The sequence below is a fragment of the Mus musculus genome, chromosome 15, assembly GCF_000001635.26.
Source record: "Mus musculus strain C57BL/6J chromosome 15, GRCm38.p6 C57BL/6J".
Classification (NCBI taxonomy): domain Eukaryota; kingdom Metazoa; phylum Chordata; class Mammalia; order Rodentia; family Muridae; genus Mus; species Mus musculus.
Window position 1 is genome coordinate 40751348 of NC_000081.6, and position 20525 is coordinate 40771872.

Sequence of the window (20525 nt, forward strand, 5' to 3'; positions counted from 1 at the left end):
GATTATTTAACGTGAATATTTCTTGTTTTGAATTAAGGGAAAATAAATTTTAAAGGAAAAGTTTGGCTTGGATGCCCCTTAATTCAAATGCATGTAACTAATTCTATCCATATAAATGTTGCATGCCAGTTCAGTTCTGAGGACATTCACTTGGGTGCCAATCCTACACATCACCAGATGTAGGTATGTTGGCCTACACAGATATAAAATGAGAATATCGAAGCAAATAAAAGTATTTATAATATTTCTCCTTTGACCCTAAAAACTTGCTATTACATTTGTAAAAATAGAGATTAGATGAGAGAAAGGAGCCAGAGTGAGAAAGAGAGAGAGAGAGAGACAGACAGACCGAGACAGAGAGAGACAGAGAGAGACAGAGAGACACAGAGAGAGACACACACACAGAGACAGAGACAGAGACAGAGACAGAGAAAGGTGAAAACTTAATCCTAGAAGTATTTTTCCTGTCAAGAGCAGCGACAGACTGACAATTAGTGCCGATTACTGTAATTGTGTCCGATGGATAAAGATGCCGTTTTACTTTTTCAGGAGAAAATGCAGGCTTCAGCTTAGTGAAGCGAGTTGGGTACATTGATTCTTTAGCACCCTGGAGTTCCTGTGTCATCTGTTTCAGAGCCCCTGAACAACTGCAGCACCCCCCCCCCCACACACACACCATTTCCTTTCAGTAAAATAGGTCCATTAATGTAGTGCACCTCACTCTCATTCTTTCTAAGGAAGTTGTATTTTTATTACTGAAAAAGTATCACATAAATACAAATTACGTTTTTTTTTTCATTAGAAAACTACTTTTCATTTCAGTAAAAATTCAATTAATTGTGAATAGGGTTATGCTTTCATCAGGGAGAGAAATATGTAATTTTTCTTCAAGCCTCAAACACATATAATGAAATCTTTTCGAGGAATCCACTCTTAAGATGGATTTTTTAAAGTATAGACTTTATTAAAATCTCATTTCAATTAAAATGCATTCAATTACTGTAAATCTTTATTAAAATCACAGGTAAAATTGTTCAGCAGTGTAAGAGAGACTTGTGCTCTATACCGGGCTGTTAATTCTAACAAATGAACATAACATTCAAAGGTTTGCTCAAGACAGAAATATATATATATATATATATATATATATATATATATATACATACATATACATATACATATACATATACATATACATATACATATATATATATATCCCAGTACTCGGGGGAGGGGAGAATTTACTTTGTATGTAATCTCCTCAGGCATTGTCTTTTTTTACCTTCTCAATAAATGTAGTCTCTATTTATTTTTTAAAAACATTTTAAAATTTACTTATTTTGTAAGTTTCCATACTTGACATGTGCACTTTCCGTGTAACCCTATCCACTGTTTCTTATGTGGATTGACATGTGTGACTCCCCTTGGGATGACTTCCTGTAATCCTCCTTTCTCACCTTGGAAATCAAAACAACTCCGCTTAAAGGACTTTTATTTCATTACCTTCCAAGAATGTTTTTGGTACAGTGTCCCTGATTCTTTTTCAAGGGCCGCTGGAAGATGCCATCGACGACGAGGAAGAAGAGTGTCCGGTGGAGGAAGCCGAAGTCATCTCGAAAGGCGACTTTCCACTGGAGGGAAGCTTCCCCGCAGGCTTTGAGCCCGAAAATCTGAGCTGCGAAGACGTGGAGTTCTTTTGTAACAAAGGTAATCCTTGATGGCTGCATGTAGGAAAGGAATCCACAAAATCCACTTAGTTTTTGTAAATTTCTATTTACCTTAGCATGGACCAGTGCTGATATACAATACCATTATCTGTTAATATGGAAAATTATTTAAGAAATAAGAAGCTCTTTTGTCATTGGAATAAACTATTTTGTTTTGATAGTAATCTGCTTTTATATTCAAATATTTTAATATCAGTTGGCACGTTCCCTGAGTTAATTTTCTTGTTAGTTGGCTAACTAGTTATAACATATTTGATGTTTACCAAAGTTCTTTTTCTTTTAACGAGTTCTTCTTCTTTCAACTCCAAGAGTGTGCATAGCTCTAATACTGGATATAAGCACTGAGTGATGCAGACAGCACCTGAGCCCAAGTCTGGCTCAGTCCTGAAAACTTAGTACTGTGGGTGCTTACTTTAACTTTTAACACTACTCCCTCTTAGGCTATTGATAGCTTCTTAGCGTGATCTTTTCTTCTATGCATACTCATTGGACACACACAAGCACACACAAACACACATGCATACACATACCTACACATGCACACACTCACATAACACATATACTTACATATACACACACATACACACAGAGAAACACAAACACACTATAATCCAAGAAGTACTCTAGATAAGTCTCAGTTTATTTCTAACCTTGACTTTGATCATTAATATGACATTACCTGGCATCACTGCTTTTCCTCAGATTTTTTCTAAAATGAATATTTTGTTTCCTATAATACTTTTATTTTTTATTTTTACTAGTTTGTTTGACCTTCCCAGTGAGGAAGGACTTCTTTTCCTCCTACGCTGTCACATGATGTCACGTATGTTGGAATGATTTTTCTAGGTTTACAAAATCTGCTTCTGCCAATGAAGCATGAAAGCATCCCAGAGAGCCAACTGACTGAATGTCTGTGTGTCTGTCCACAACTGTCAATACTGTGTGTGTGTGTGTGTGTGTGTGTGTGTGTGTGTGTGATACTTGTGGAAGAATGTCATTTTCAGTCAGACAGTTCAGAGAAGTGACATGAGCTTATGAGTGTGTGCTGATTGGACTCACAGTCTAAAATCAAGAATGCTGATATAATATCTTTAAATGGACAGTTGAACATAGCCTGATGGTCTCACGTATTTATAGAATAATTTGGAAGTTTCAGCATTGCCTTCTCCCATTGATGGCATCTTAGAAACGAAGCAACACCACTTATTTTGCCCCTCAGTTCAGCAGAGCTCTAGCCTCACTGGGATTTCCCAGAAAGCCAACAGTGGCCTTGTGACATGGTGCTTGTCTCCCAATCAGACAAATTTGACTGAAAATTAGAAGAACAAAAGGTCGTTTTCCTAGACTCAGATTTCAGGCCAGTTTAATATTTCTTGTAGATGTTCTGATTTCTGTGTCTGTCTCTTAAGGACATGTAGTTTAAGCAATGTATGTAACCACCTGCTGAGATATTGAGGAATATTTGTTTTTAAATTACATGTTACACCATCTTACTCTTTTTGTTTCCACAAGATTTGCATGTCTATGTTTATTATAAGGTATCTTCCTTATGCTACGGTATCATAATAGAGAGCCAAGCTGGGGAGGAAAGGCACTGGCCCCCTCTTCTCTTTGGGCACTTATGGTTAAAGAGTTAAGACAGAAATTTAGATTATTAGTTATGTATCTAATATAATCAAAAATAAAAGCAATTAGTAATTACATTAATTATATGTATCATGTATTGTTTGCATTTTAAATTTGGGGATGATCACTATTGAAGGTTTATGTATAATAGAAGAGTTTAATAAATCCACAACATTTTAAGTGATTTGTTAGAAACAGGTAGGCTTAGATCAATTGGCTTTTTAAGGACAGTATTTATGGCCTTGAGAAAGAGATACTCATCTACGCTAACAGGAATCAGGATTCAGAGAATGTAATGACAGGCATTGGGAAGTGAGAAAAAATTGAATTACAATTATTATGACTGTTATTTAATGGATATGATTATTTGAAAAGTACTTGGAAATTTCTAAGATATTTTAAATGTATAACCAACAATAGCACAGAATTTGCCATTAAATAGTATATAGTATACGTATCATAAAACAATCTCATAATGTTCATTTTGAAACTAAAAATTTTCCATGGGAATAAAAACTTGGTTTCACTTGATATTTCCTTTATAAATGCCAATGTTACTATCTCACTTTTCTGTGTCCTGGGTAATAGAAAAGAATAATGTTATCTTACTCTCATAGATGATGAGTGCTGGGAATTCCCTCTGAAGTCAGGAGAAACTGTAGTGAAAGGAAGGCAATGCTAATGGATACTGTACCCTCTTGATATACAAGGGCCGCATCTCTCTCTGTTTCTCTGACTCTGTCTCAGTCTCTGCCTCTCTCTGTTTCTCTGTCTCTCTCTCTCTCTGTCTCTCTCTGTCTCTCTATCTCTCCCTCTCTCATCCTTCCCCTTTCTCTCACTTCAATTTGTGTTGTGTAAATACAATTGGAAGAGAAATTATTCCCACTAGAAAAGTAGAACTTAATCTCTATGTAGAAGACTACACTGCCTCAGTGGTACAAGCTTATGATTCCTGTGTATTTGAAGAAGGAAGAGGTAAGCCGTTACAGTAGTAGAAGTTAAGGCTTAAGCAAATCAGTATTGTAACTGGAAAGGGAGGTATGAAATGTTCTCCTTAACAATAATATTTCACTAAAACATGGGATTTTTTGTACACAATTTTGATCATTTGTAAACAACTCTAAACTTGTCAGTCTATATCAGAAGTGAATAAGATTGTTTGAAGTTTTGTTGTCTGAAGATATTTTCATAATTCTATTCTAGCAATGATCTAGTCATTTTAATGGTTTCCATAGATAAATTTTTAGATATAAGCTGTATTTCCTTAATAAAAAATATTAGGTAATGATCTCATACCACAAATATATGAGTAGAGTATCTCAATTTTTAAGCATGATATATTTACACATGCTTAGGGAAGAATAAGAAGTGTACTTATAAAGATAGTGTATCTTCATTCAAATTTTAGCAATTGATTTTTCATAAAAGTCATTCTATGCTATTCTAAGTAACTATGTAATTTTTTTGAAGAGTAAGAGAAAAAGCTTTGTTCTTTAAGTATCTATGAAAATGCTGCTAATTGTAAACCAAAGGTTCTACTTTTGTGATAGCCCATACCATGTAGGAAATTTTCTATGGTTAGAATGACATTTTACTTTTTATTTTGTATTTTTGTCAATTTCACTTGTTTCATCAAGTTTCTTGCTAAAGGGCAAGATTTTGTGCACATCTGGAAGATGTCAGTAGTATTAAAGCTGCAGGTTTTTTCTGATTCAATATTGCATAGCTCAGTTTAAAAATGGGAAAATCACATAGAAGTCTCATCTTTATTTTATGTTCCTTTAATATGTTAAATTCCAAATTACCTGAATATATCTCAGAGATATTCTTGTTTGAGTTTCAGGCCTATAATTCTATGTAAGATTCCTAAGCCAGCACTTGGTTTGGATAATCTCTGTGTTCTTCATCTTCACAAGAAAGACTTGTTTACAATAAAATGCTCCTCCAAACTGGTTTGGACCTCTGATATTTTAAAATATTAGACAAAGTGTAAAATGATAGCTCATGTCATAACATCTTCTTTTGTCCTAAGCTGCTTGGCTTTTTGCCTTCCCAGCATCTGTATCAGGAAGGAAACAAGCAAGAATTATTTCCTGGAATTTACAGATGACTAAGACATCCATACTGGGCCCATAAGTGCTACATATTTCCTGTGGTGCTGAATTATTTGTTTGAGTTATTTCACTTACTTATCTCTGTTTTATGTAGAAAACAAGAGCATATTTTCACACATGGGCAAAACTAAGCCTACTGTTAATAATTAGTAAAAGTGGGATTCCTTACCGGTATATGTAAGTTTGTTAATGACTGAAGTGGAGTAAATATGTTTTAGGATACATAGTAGGAGCATGTCACAGGATGTGTGAACAGGATGTGTCAGATGGCTGTCACTGTAATGTAGTAAGTTGCTGAGCTATGGAAAAGATATCTGCAAAAACTATGTGTCAACGAGCAGCTCAGTTGTCGATATCAATGATCTGGGAAAGTTACTATTGGGTTGTTAGAAATTGTTTTGTGATTTTATGGTCTCTAAACAAGCTAAGAGGCAATATAAAACTACCAGCCTTGACATTAGGAGACAGAAAACCCAACTTCTTTTCCTACTATTTAGCTATAAAGAATGGTAGAGAAATTGTTAAGTAGTGTTGACACCTGAGAGATATTGGGAAAGATTGGAACCAACGAAAGGTTGCAAAGCAGAAATCCCTGGAATAATACAGAAAAAAAGAAAAATTTAATGAAACAAAAAACTCATACTTTGTATGGTGAACATTGTTGAGGACAAGAGAAAAACAGGACAGGGCAGGGTGATGGAGTGGCATTACATCTTTGTTTGGGGACACACTTGACTTTATAAAGAGCAATGGGTAAGGAAACTGAGCTTCTAGAACCTAGTCCCCTGTGTCCACCTGAGAGGCTAGTGTTAAACAAAGACAACAGAGGCTAGCAGGGAGCCTGAGACAGGGACTTATTGCTTCAGGATCCAACCACTGTGGGTGGGATAGGTAAAGGCACTGTGAAAGGAGATTGGATGCATGGGGATGTTAGAGAAGAAGAGCAGACAGGAGACATCTTGCATTTGCCTAGTGAAGAATGGTCTGCAGAAAACGAAGGTGGAGGCAGGGAAACTGAGACCTGTACCTTGGAGAACCTGTCAAATAATACAAATAACCCAATCAGAATCTTCCTTTTAGCCAAGAGCTTGATGAGACTCCATCTGTAGATCATTAATATAAATTCCACAGTAGCACTTGGTGGGTGTTTGGGGACAACCTGTGTCACCTCGTTCCTTTCCCCCTTAGCAGAGTTGGGTCAGTCTTTTTGACAGATTCCCACATCCTTGAAAAAGAAAAATTACGTGTAGGAAGCCAGCAAATCTGAACAAATTGAGGCAGGCTTCATTCATATGCTTAAGGAGATGCCTGCCAAACCCATTGAGCTGTCCCTCTCCTCTCCCCTCCCCTCTTAGGTATCAGCTTTTTGTAGTTCGGTTTAGTAACAGTAGCAAAGCTGTGTCTTTTTCTTGGACTTTATATAACAACCTAAGCCTAGATTCTTAGTATTCATCTTTTCTACCTGCTCTTAAACATGTGGGGTTTCTGCTTGTTTTTCAGCTACTATACAACTCAAATATCCATGTTACTATGTCTTTTCGCTTCTTCGTGTGAATTATTTTCTCAGTAAATCAAGATGTCTATTTCTACCTCCTCCTCAGCAGCATTCTTTCAATGCTTGGCCCTGGCTTTCCTGAAGCATCACTGCCTCCTCAGATGCAGGGTACCAAAACCAGAATCTGCAGAAGGCTGGTCTGCTGTAACCTCTTTGAGCTGAATAAGGAAGAGGGTATTTACAAAGTTCTCCCCTTTTTTTTTTCTTAACGGGATTAAGAAGCTCAGCTCTTTAAATTCTTGCATATAGCATTGACATTTCCAGGGTGTGTTTGGATCAGGGAGTTCAAAGAGAAGGAGTGAAAGAAAAAAGCCAATATGACTTTGTTTTTTCCTTGCTGGAGGAGCTGTTTGTGCAAATCGCCTATAAGCTTATTGACCTGAATCTTTGACTCCTTGTTTTTCCTGGATTTGGCTGGAGTGGAGACACTGATGGAACACTGATAGGGCTGATTGAGCAGCCCCCAGCTTTGCTTGGCATGGACCTGGCTTCTCTTCTCCACCACCTCCCTCCCTTTGCATGACATTATTGTTCCTTGGCAAACCTGAGGTTTTCCCGGGCCCAATTCTTGTTAATTTGTTCATGTTCATTTTGTTGTTGTAATGCATTTTAAAATCACTCTGTTTTTCTTGCCTAGGCTGTCCCACAGTGAAAACTGAGAAGCCATGGTTTTTTTTTTTTTTTAAAGGAAGTAGAAATAGAAATGAGAGTCATGTCCTCCTTGTGTTTGCATCTCATGATAAACAGCACACCTGTGACACTGTGATGTCATACTTCATAGCTGTTTTAGAAACCCACACATCATGGTTTTTACTTAGAATTGGGCAAAATGTTTTAAAAGATTATTGGGAGGGCAAGAGAGCATTTCAACAAAACCATACTTAAAGGACAGGAAACAAGGGCAGGGGTAGTTTTTGTTTTTGTTTGTTTGATTTTTATGGACTTTTTTTTTTTATTATCAAAACCAGATGAATTAGTAGGGTGTTTGTTTGTTTTGTTTTTTAAATTTAATATTGTAAATATAGGGGCCAGCTAAAATTTTATCTACTTACCTCATATACTCTAGCTTAAGACAAAAAAATTTCAACAAAGTGAAAACTGATTGATTTTACCCATTGTATGAAATGGTTCACACTGTAGTGTTTACAGGAGTCACGGATGATAGCATATCCTAGGAGTTTTGTTTTGTTGTGTATGACAATCTCAGTGCATTTTATTCCCGTGAAATGGATGCCAGAATCACACATGTGCAATCTTCCAATGTTAATTTGAAAAATAAATTCAAGTTTGGTAAACCATGATCAATATTCATCTGTTAGAATTTCTGATATATTCTCGTGCTATAATAAAGTGTCTTTCTTTTTGTCCAACTAAACACATAAGGCTTAGGAGGTATCTGCTCCTTTTCAATGTCATCCTTATTTTAAGTAAGCAATATGTTTGTAACAGCAGGAATGAAAATTACTATGAAGATCATTTTATTATAATTTAGAAAACAAGTTCACAGCTTTAAAATGTAAGGTTTCTGAAAGAGCAAGAAGCTTTTTTGACTTGGAAGATTTATTTAGATTTGTTGTTTCTGAATGTTAAGAGTCATCTGAAGAAGAATAATCTATTTAATCATCCCCTGATATTCTATTTATATATCATTGATTGGCTCTTTCAGCTTTAGTCTTGATATTGGATTAATTAACCATTAAATTTAGCTGAATAATATAAAAGAGAACTTCTTTGTATGCCCATGTTCTTGGTGATGTTTTGGTCTGAATGAAGATTCAGTGTTTCTTAAGAAAGCATTTTTGATGAAATTGTGATTATGCTTAAAGTCTGTTTATCTCAGTGTTATTTGCTTACATTTGTATTTGAGTAGCACCCTCATGTTTGCCTAGCATTTGTCTCTATTAACCCTATTTATTTTTCTATTTCGAAAAAAAAATTACAAGTTTGAATAGCTTTGGTAAAGCCTGGGTAGCCAATTTACTTTAACCATATGAATTAACTTGATTCACAACCCTGCATGTTAACTGTTGATTGCATTTAGGGTTTAAGAGAAAATGTTCACACTGTAGGAAACATTTCTTGGAAATAGCAGTGTCTCCTCTCCTCTATATCTTTTAGCATCCCAAGCGATTTCCAAAGTGTTTCCTGGTTCTGCCCTACTATTTAGTAAATTTAAATCAAATAGGTTTTCAAAGCTCTTAATCTTCTCACATAAAAATTTGCATTTTCTTGTTAGTATGTAAAATTCTCTCAGTGTTTTTGTTATCATTGGCAAAGCAACAGGCAGCATTAGGCATTTGCCCATCCATTACCTGATGGGATAATCTTTATCTCTGGTAGCCCTAAACATAGAGAGTGTAGAAAGAAATAGGGAACGCTGTGATATGATGAATTTAATTATAGTAATAAAATCAGTCACTTTTTTGTTGTTCTTAAAAGGTCAAATAAAAATAGCTAGATGCGCAGTAACAATAAATGCTGCTGATGAATGCAGATTGCTGCCTCAGCACTTTTCTGAGATTAGACAGATCAGTATTGAAACTATGCACCAATTATAGTAATTATAATAATGGTAATAACAACCTTCATTTTCTGTTTGTCCTCGAAAGTCAGGAAGTTTGTTGCCTATATACCATTTTTAAATCAGCTCACTGTCATGCAGGGTAGATGTCATTTTCAGTTTAACTTCTGTAGGTTTGTTGCCTTCGTCAAAGTACAAAACTACTAAAGGCTAAGATCACATAAAAATGAGGAGGGCAAGGAAAATGTATTGTTAAATAATTCTTTTAGAAGGAGCTGGAAACATGAAGAATTCCAAACCTTACTATCACATGATATTTTAAAATGGGCTTTCTAAGAAGCAAACAAACCAACAACACCCTTACATATCCACCAGTAAAAAACTATGCTTTTTATAACCCCCCCCAAAAAAAAGCCCACCAAGGATTAAGTAAATGAATGAGAAACATACTTAAAATTTTCTATCATTTAGTGTCTCTTTGAAATCATAGTGAATGAAAAACAATATTTCAGTACCTAGATAGGGTGTATCAATCATGTGTGTACTATATTGAAAGTCTTTGTGACCAATCATTATGTCACCTTGTATGGCAACATGGAATACGCCACCGTTTCTCACTGTCTGCTCCTTGTCCTCTTGTTGAAGACAACCCAAAGAACCAGAGGCATACCAGAGTGTGTGCACTTGGGCTGAAGCCAGTGATAAATGAGCAGGGTGTTTTCAAGTCCATCACGACTATTTGGATAGGAATTTCAGCCGCATGGAAATGTTTGCAGATTGAACTCTTTTGAAACACTTTGACCTTAACACAAAATAAACCTAAGTAAAAAGCAGGGAAAGGAAGGAAGGAAGAGAGGAAGGGGGCATTGTTTGCAGGCAGAGCTCCAGGCACTGTGAAAACTTTTCACTCTTCTAAAGGAAATGCAGTACAGCAGATGGCGAGAGAGGAAGCGAGATAAACACAGGAACTGGAAAAGCAAGCAATCCATTCTAACAGGTTCTATATCGAAGATCTGGAGGGGCAGAAAGATTAGACAAGGAACTCTTCAGAAACCTGACAGTGGCTGTATCTTACCAAGTCTTATGCACATAGCCGACATGGAAAGCAGAAATGCAGACACTAGCCTGCCTGTGGTTATATATTTCTGACAGTGAGAAGGGAAGATCTTTTTAAGGATTAAAGGCATCGATTTATCAAGGGAGAAATCACCAGCTGCGACACACAAGAGCATCCTCCATTCCTCCAAGGGTTTGACAATAACATTTGATGCCATTTCAATTGTTGCACTGGAATTAGCATATGGCCCTTTACTTGGGGTCTTCGACTAACTTTTAGGGTTTTTATCTATGTAAATTACACTCCATACTAGCTAACCAACACTGAAAATCTATATGATTTGATGTGATATGTGAGCATTGTTGTATGTAGAGAGACTTAATGCATAGTTTAGAGTCAGAAGAAGGGCTACATGAAGAATATGTTCATCTCTTAGAATGCTCAACTAAAATGAAGGAGTGCACACAATGTGTGGACACAGTGAGAAGCCTGGGTTAATGACGGGGTGTTCCTCAGCCTCCATGTGCCTGCTTTAGACTTTATTGTGCTTTCCTGTCCTATCCTGGAAGCCGACAACTGTGGATAAACCAGTATATAGTCACTATTTTGTCTTTTTATTCATTCTTCTCCTGTGAAATACGTCCCAATGGCAGCTTCTCCTCCACCTACCTCTCCCAGTTCCAGCCTGCACATCCCATGTCCTCCACGTCAACTCCTCTTCTGTCTCTCCTTAGGAAAGAACAGGCCTCCGGGGATAGTAACTGAATGTGGCCTAACAAGATGCAGTCAAACTAGACACAAATCCTCATTAAGGCTGGATGAGGCAACACAGTAGAAGGGAAAGGGTCCCAAGAGTAGGTAAAAGAAGCTAAGTCGTCCCTACTTACACTGTTACGAGTCCCACAGAAACCTCCGTGCTAAAAATCAGATCATATATGCAGAGGATGTATGTGGACTCTTGGGATTGCCACGTCAGTCTCAGTGGGCTGCTATGAGCTCTGCTTAATTGATTCTGTGGGCAGTGTTCTTCTCATGTCCTCAAGCCCTCTATCTCCAACATTTCTTCCTCCCCCTCAAGCTCTGCCTAATATTTGGCTGTGAGTCTCTATCCACACCAGCTGCTAGAGGGACTCTCTCTGGTGGTGATTGAGCACGACATATACTCTGATTATTTAATCACAACAGAGTATCATAAGGAATCATTTCATTGATTCTTGACCTTGTTTTTTTATTTTTATTTTTCTTTTCAGCCAGTACTCTTTTGTTCTAGCATAGGTTTCTGTACCATCCATCTTCAGGTTGATTTAGGGCCATCCAGACAACGTGGGCTATGGGCTCTCTCTCTTCTGTTGTGGGCCTCCATATGATTAGTCATTGGTTGGCTACTCCCACAAGCTCTGAGACACTATTGGCCCAACACATCTTGCAGGCAGAACAGGTTATAGATTGATGGGTTTCTGGCTGAGATGGTGTCCCAGTCCCATCACTGGATGCTTTGCTTGGCTACAGAAGATGGCTAGTTCAGGCTCTGGATCTTCTGTTACTACAAGTCCTCAATAGGGTCATGCTCATTGTTTTCAGGAAGTTTCTGCTGCACTAGGTTCTACAGCGGCCCCTAAAAGCCCTCTAATTCAAGTGGTTTCTCCTTAGTAAGAAACAATAATTCTACAGCAGTGTATATAAAAAGACAAGAAATAGTTTACATTCTTAGGAAAATCCATTTTAGAAAGAATGATGTTTTCTGAATAGTAAAAATAGTTGTGTTGAGGCATTTGAGGTGACCCCCAAAATATCAGACCATTAATGAAAATAAATTTTGAAAATTATGTAGTATATATGCTATGTTCATATTTCACAAGACCAAACAGATGATACATGTATTAATTCCCCTTTGCAGTTAAATTTACAATTGCTTAATTAGTTTTATATCAAATAATAGACCCAGAACAGTCCAAAACAGTGCTAAACAAATCTGAAATTCAAATAATTTAAATAAATGTGGGTGATTGCTTCAGAATTCCTGGGCTGGTTTGACAACATTACCCAAATTTCTCAGCACTCTGGGCAGAACTGCAAATTTAATCGGAAAGGGGGTTCTGGTCCTCACTTAGCATTCAGAGGTCTGTTTCCACTGAGAGTTAGAAAGCTATAGCTTCGGTTGCCCCAAGCTGCTATCTTCCAATAATTGTCAATTTATGTTCTTAGTGAGTGGCACCCACATTCTTAGGTCACACAGGTCCAAATCAACCTATTTACAACCACAGTCAGTGGAAGTAAACTCACAGCAGTCAACAGTGGTGAAGAGTGCTATTTGGCTTTAGGTTTCAATACAAATCTTCAAATTTATATTTGAAGTCAATACATAAGTCCCACATCTATCAAATTTGACTAAACTCTCAGAGTCCAAAGAATCTAGAGAGAGTCCGGAAATGCCCAGTTTTTAAAGTACTGTGGGGAGGAGAGAGTTCCCACATGTTTCTGAATGTCTGGAAGATGTTGTGGGTACTGTCTGTGTTTCTCTGGTGTTATCAGCAACAGCCAAGGTTCTTCTTCTGGCACTGAGGTAGAAGGGGATGTGGGAGGACTCAGCCTTAACGGAGCCTGAACGGACCTTGTGATAACATGTTTCAGACAATCTCTGGAGTTGAAAGCTAGATGTGAATCTGAGAGAACAGAAATCTGACATGACCTGGGATTTTTTTTTTTTTTTTTTTTAGAAACACTTTTGCCCAAAAGATATACAAACTTCATTGGGCCCAAGTTTCACTGTGAGAATAGACTTTTGAAACAGCCACAAAACAGCTCAGCTTATATCCTAAGATCCAGACTGAGATTACTAAGTTGTCCCTAATATGACACTAGGAAATATTTTTTAGATAACTGCATGTCCAGATCTACTTTTTCCTATTGCTGAGACCTAAATCTACTTTTTCTTATTGCTGAGATCTTATGAAAAATTCATAGTTTGCTTTCATTTTGCTTGATTTTTGGAAAAATGAGTGACTCAAAACACAGTACCAGACAGATGGCTCTGGAGGCAAGAACGCTTGCCACCACACTTGACCACTTGGGTTAGATCTCTGGAATACACATGACAGAACAAGAAAACTAACACCCACAAGTTGTTCTCTGCAGCATACATGCTGTGGTACACACACACACACACACACACACACACACACCACTCACATGCGTGCATAGACAGTACACAGAGAGAGGGAGGAGGGAGAAAGAGAGGGAAAAAAATGAACATAAATGTAAAACAAGCCAGCATAGTGGTAGTCAGTATACTCAGAATTCATGCCTCCAGATCTGACAATTTTTTCTATTGAATGCTAGCTGCCTCTGCCATTGTGAGACATGCTATGGATACAAAGGGTAAGTGTACTCTCTAGGAGCAGACATTACTAGCATGATGCTGAAAGGTACTCTGACCTAGGAAGGAAGTTAGAGGAGCTGTCTTTAAGAATGTAGCATTAGAGGTGAAATCAAATGATGTGTAGGCATACATAGGTAAGAAGGAACCGACTTCCAGGCTTCAGGAAGAGAATGGGGTAGCAAGAGCCTGGTATATATGTACAGGGAGCAATGGAGATTGTTTTATCATTGATTCCAGAGAAAAAGATGAGGGTCAGAAGCCTCAGGAAGTACAATGAACGAGGATAAGCTTAAGAACAAGAAAATGAACAAAGAGAGAGAGAGAGAAGAGGGAAATACATAACTTGAAATCTTAAAGCCTAAATGCTAACATGAAAGACTAGTTAGAAAGAGCAGTAGGTACAGGCACATGCTGCCAAGTCTGAAGACTCAAACATGATCCTCAGATCCTACATAGCAGATGGAGAGAACCTTTCAGTTTCTCTCAGTTGACCTCTGACCTCCACAGGTACACTGTCATGCACACATGCCCACACAGTTACGCACACTAATCCTCAGAACCTTTGTGATAGAAGGAAAGAGACACTTCTCCAATTTGTTCTTTGACATCTCCGGTACACTGTCACATGCATGTGTACACACACATGTACATACATGCACATACAAAACAACAAAAAATAAGATAAATGAAAAAGAAATCAAAGCATATAAAAAATTAAATGTCAGCCTGAGTTTATCCATAAGTTAGAGAGAAATGATACCTAAAAAATACCAACAGGGACTAGAGAGATGGCTTAGTGGTTAAGAGCACTGACTGCCCTTCCAGAGGTCCTGAGCTCAATTCACAGAAACAACATGGTGGCTCACAACCATCTGTAATGGGATCTGGTGCCCTCTTCTGGTGTGTGTGAAGACAGTATATTCAAATATAAAATAAATAAACCTTAAAAATAAAATAAGCAGGAACAAACTAGGCTTATTAACATAAAATAAATGATATCACTTGAAGTTTATTTTAAAAAAGTCATTTACTATATTTTTGTGTGACTATACACACATGTCCATGTGTGTATCTGCATGATGTTCACTCTTTCCATAGACCAAGAATTATGGTACCTTGTGGGATGCATGTCTTGCTATGTCTCTGTGTCCTGAGATGTAAACTCCAGGACACATGACTGTACAGAAAGCATTCTTCATCGTCGCCTACCTTTTCAGCCCATGATTTTTGGGGATAATGTTGTCTGTTTTGTTGTTGCTGCCTATTTTTTAATCTCTGGAAGTTGCCTTCTATTATGGTGCTATAATTAATTGTTTACAAAGAGCATTGAAATGGGGCCTTCATCTTTTGTAGTTGTGATCTCTGTAAATATACATTACCTACTGGTTCTATCTCAGGCTTCACATTGAAATGTGTGGCTTGGTAGTAACTGCATTTGTGAGTGTAGTGTAGTGACAGAAGACTATGCTGATGGTGTGTGCTTGTTCATCATATCCTATAAGATTTACTAGAGCTGGTCTGGAGGGTGGGCAGAATAAAGCCCGAGGCTCTATGGAGAGGGGTGTTCAAACACCATCACTTTCTCAAATCAGTACAGCCCATTATTCTTGTAGACTAGGTGGCTTGTTGGAGAGACAGTTTCGAAAATAAAGTCTGTTTTCATTTTATTCTTGGTGGTGTTAACGATGACTTTCTGAAGAGTATGGTAAGCTTGAAACTCGAAGGCAACAAACTCAAAGCTAAAGCAATAGAGATCAGTTGGAAGCACAACCCAGACCCTGAAAGACAAATTGCACACATTCTCTAGTATTTGTGAGTCTTCATGTCAGTGAACAGACTGCAAGCAGCCATCCTGTCTATAGACCTCAACAACACTGGTTCTTTGGAACAAGAAATGTGTCCTTTACAGTCTCTGGGAAAAAAAAGGATACTAGTTGTCATAAGGATTTTGTTTTGATGGTAAGAGGGGGAAAAGACAATATAAAGTATTTAAATATAAACTTTGAAATAATCATACAAGTCAAGTAAACGTAAGTTAATCATAAAGTGGTAAGCAAATGCTTCCCTCCATACTCGGTTATTTATTTAATCCTTTCTGGTGCTTAGGCAGGGAAGTAATGAGGAATAAAGATTAGTGAGGGGCGTTCTCTCAGTACAGTGGTTTACTTTCTCTCTCTTGGATATTTCCTTTATGCTCGCAATCCTCAGTAAAGATGAACGCTTAGAGAAACCCTTTCTTTCACCTGAGAGATAACCCTGATGGCTGAAGAAACTCTGGATACTCTAGAGTAGTGACTCTCAACCTTCTAAACGCTGTAACCCTCTAGTGCAGTTGACCGCATGTTGTGGTCACCCCCAATAATAAAAGTGTTTTCAATGTTACTTCACAACTGTAATTCCCTACTGTTGTGAATCAAAACGTAAAGAACTGTGTTTTCTGAGTGGTCTTAGGTAACAGCTGTGAAGGGTCATTCAGCCCCCAAAGAATCACGACACTTATTTTGAGAGCCACTTCTCTAGAAGGACTACAAATCACTATTTCTCCTTAAATCATCAAAATATTAATCGTGCAGCTATAGTAAGATATTTGAAGCTACAGTAGCCATACACTGGCTATAGACATTTACGGTTTTTTTCTTAAAATAATATATTTCCCATGGACTGTTAGAATTTCAGGATTTTCTCACTAGGGTCTAAAAATTATAACCAGATAACAATATGCATTACATCTTTTTTGCTTATTTTTTTATATTCTGGAGTCTTAAAATGATTTTCAAGATAATAAAATATTAAATGTAGACAACCCAAGTAAAGAGGTAAGGGGATTACGTGAATATTTAAAATTACTTATATACTGTATTTAACTGCCTTGGACATACCAAGGCACTGTATTTAATACAACGTCAGAAGGAAACCTGAGCCAGGTGACATGATTGCTACCACACATAGACTAGATGATTATTTTCAAATAGCTTACATGTTTAGAGTTTCCCTTTGTTATTGCTATAACTGGGGTATTGTTTGTCTTATTTATTTTGTTTCTCTATGCATATCTATGACTATAGCTTGGCAATAAAGTCTTACTAATACCTGAATTTTTTTCTTGAATAATCTGGAACTAAACAAGCATTCCAGTTAAACCATATCACTATCAGACAACAGGAGCACACACTCAGTGTGAAACTCTAATGTCATCGTCCTTCAGTGTGAGCTGTAGCTTTCTGTTTTTGACTCCTCCAGTCCTTTAACCAGAGCTATCTTGTCTGATGATAAACCATAAGTGTATGAGGCTCGCACATTTTTCATCTCTTTTATGACCTTATCTTTCATGAGCGGCTTCTGTGAAGGTATCCTAACTATAGGAAGCACCTGGAAAACATACGTGATATCTCTTTTCTGATAAGCGGTTGTGAACAAGAAAGTAGATCTGTCACTTCTGAACTGCTCATTGTTAGAAATACTTTGATGATTTAGCTGATTGCAAAGTACATTATAGGGATGACTAACCGCTCCAATAACACTCCTAGTCGAGAAAGTTCAATAGTTATATTGTACGGAATTTCTATAAGAGGTTAATATTGACAGGAACTACATGGATTAAAAGAGCAGAGTTGAGAAAGGCTGTCTGCTTACATGACTGCTTTCAAACACTGCTGCTGTTTTGTGCTGAAAAAGTGATTGTCTCAGGAATCAGCAAACCTTTAATTCAAAGAGCAGTGTTTAATTTTGAGTGAAAAGGTGTTTGTTTGCATTTTTGAAATTATTTTTTGCTTGGTTAAGAAATCCACTGTCCAAACCTCATTGTCAACAATACCGAATAGGATATTTCAAGGCACTGTGTCCTGCGTTTCAAAGACTATGTTTTAGTGCATTTCCTTGAGTCATTTATGTTGTGCATTATATTGTCAATAACACTTTCAATTTTTCCCCATAGGGCTCACATTGATTTGAAAATTAGACTAAGAAAAATGGAAGGGCTCTCAACGCACTTATATCTTTTAAAAGAGCAACAAAAGCGTTTAATCTTGCAGGAGAAAACCATTAACTCCATAGTCATAATTTCAGAAATATTACAGATTTTGTTACTGCTTGCATTTATTCAGTTTCTTTCTTTTACGACTCACTCGTTTCAGTTCTCACATTAAGTATGTTTGTCCTTTGCTGAAAATATGCTGAACTGTCTATTCATAGGTATATGAATAAAGAATTCAGAGCGCAAATTAGAGGGCGCCACATGCGTGCCCAGTTCTGCCACTCTCTTCTGACATCCTTTTCTCTCTGCTCCTCTCCTTTCCCTAACGCTAAAGCTTTTGGAGCAGTGTATTAGCAAGCTTGTCATTATTATCTTGGCTAGTAATTATTCATGACATTTGTCCAAAGCCACTCCATAGCCCCGATTTCAAACACAAGAGAGTCGAAATGGACTGAGCCAAAGACAGCCAGCGAGGTGAACTCCATTCAAACCAAGAAGAAGCTGGAGTTGGGTTAATATCAAAATAAAGTTCTATTTATAAATTTTCTATGAGAATAAAATACTGAGAGGCAAGAAGCAAGTGTCTATTATTAGCGAAAAATGGTGTTTCTTAAGAATACTTCAGAGATTTCATATTTGATTAAATTATTTTTAATCATTTCATTTTTCATTAGTAAAAAGATTAAAAATGAATTAGGTAAAAAACATTACCATAAAAATGAGAACTAGTTTCCTGAGATAAAGTTAGAAGATGAAAGGTCCAAAAGTTGAAAATGTGACATATTTTAGTTATTAAATAGAAATAATGTGCTGAAAGCAATTAATTAGCAAATGTAATGATATTGCAGTAGGTTATGGCAAAAAGAATGAGACAAAAATCTAATTTCCTAACTGGTCAGTGAGCAACGGTTATTGATCAAGCATCTATGTGTGGTTGATTTTATTAAGTGCTAAGTAAAATAGGAAACCTTTAAAGTAGTGATTAAAAAGATTAAGTCCATTAAACCTTTCATCTTAGTGTATAAGCATAATGGAGAAACGGGAGCTTAATGGGGAGAGGAGAAAGGGGCTCCTCGACCATATCTTGCAGGCTTTGTGGCTTGCCATGTAGATGATGTCTGCTGTGTCCTTTGTCGCTGCTCTTGGGAGGTAGGGATCCGACCCAGGGCCCCATCTGTGTTAAGCAAAGACTCTACTTCCCAGCAGCAACCCAAGATTATATTCTTACACGTTGAAGTGTGGTCTTTTACATCAGAAAATCATGGAATCAAATCTTGTGTCTGATGCTTTTTTTGTCTTTGGGAATCCTCACACATCTCTATCTCTTCGTTGATTTTTCTAAAGGATCAGGATATTAATGCCTGACCTAGCTGATAAGACCTTGTCAATAAAACTTGTTGAAAAGGACCCAGGGAAGAGCAGGGCTCTTCATGTGGGGGCCCTGCTGAGGTCCAGTATAGAACCTGATCTTATGATAAGATTTACACCTTACTCATGTTTATGATTTCAACATTTGGCTCATAGAAGATATGGAAATCAATATAAAATAAGTGCTGAACCATTTTATTTTCTATATTCATATGCATTATCTCAGACAGGACTCGTAACTATTTTCTCAGGTTTTTATTCCTTATTTTAGAAGACACAAGTAAATAATTAAGATTAAATATTTGATATTTTAATCTATTACACAGTCTCAGATTTGCTTTTTGTAATTAGATATGTAGTATACTTATCTGATTTCTTAAATGGGATGCAAAGTGGAATGTTTTTTATTGTGTTTAATTAGCAATTTTTACAATGGCTTTCTAAATACTCTGATATTTACTTGATCAAATATCATGTGCTATATAATGAAACAAATCAATTCAATCACAAACAAAAGTTATCAATAGGTAACACTGCTCCAAATGAGGGAGCACACTAAATGAAAGCATAACAGTTTTGATTTGTCAGTTAAGTGACATTTAGTGGGAGTAGTTGGCTACTTGAATGTATAAACTCATTCTATCCCATAATCAGTTCAATTAAAATGTTTTCACCTGGAGCAGTTTAATAACATTACATTTACCTACTGACATCTTCTGTCATCCTCCCATTCCTTTACCTACTAGACATTGCTGAAATGATCAGGGTAAGTTTGTCTTGTGCTGAATAAGTACAATGCTTCTTTCACTTAACAATCACGGACAAGAAAGAGCTCTAAAACTTCTCTTCAACATCCTCAAACACCTCTGAATCTACTCGTGTCACTAAACGTTCTAGTTTAGCCTTTGCCAATGTTAAACTTGCATTCCCCCCCCCCCCCAGTATTATGCTATTTCTCCTCCAGTGGCATGCTTTGAGAAGACAGCACCTAGTTTCAGTCTGAAACTTGTTCTTATCATGGATGTAAGGATGCAAGCTCCCCAGAGTTCAAAATCAGATGAGACAATGCCCCTAAATGCTAGGGGCTTCACTTGTCTTTTTCTCCAGGAAACTTCTGTGGGCCTACATATTAGTTGACATGTCCACGTGTTTCTGTAACATTATGAGCTGCTCTTACCCCTCATCATAATGGGTACAAGTCTCTG

At 37.0% G+C, this 20525-nt stretch overlaps 1 protein-coding gene across 2 annotated transcripts in view; it reads left to right on the top strand.

Annotated features, from left to right (window-relative positions):
- Zfpm2 (zinc finger protein, multitype 2) overlaps positions 1-20525 on the top strand; it is a 449551-nt gene that overhangs the window by 96306 nt on the left and 332720 nt on the right. Inside the window, exon 2 of one of the 2 annotated variants that reach the window (NM_011766.5) lies at positions 1549-1707. The exons of the other annotated variant lie outside the window; for it this stretch is intronic. Coding sequence (NP_035896.1) covers positions 1549-1707 — 159 coding nt within the window. The remainder of the gene's footprint in view (positions 1-1548; positions 1708-20525) is intronic. 2 annotated transcript variants of the gene reach the window in all.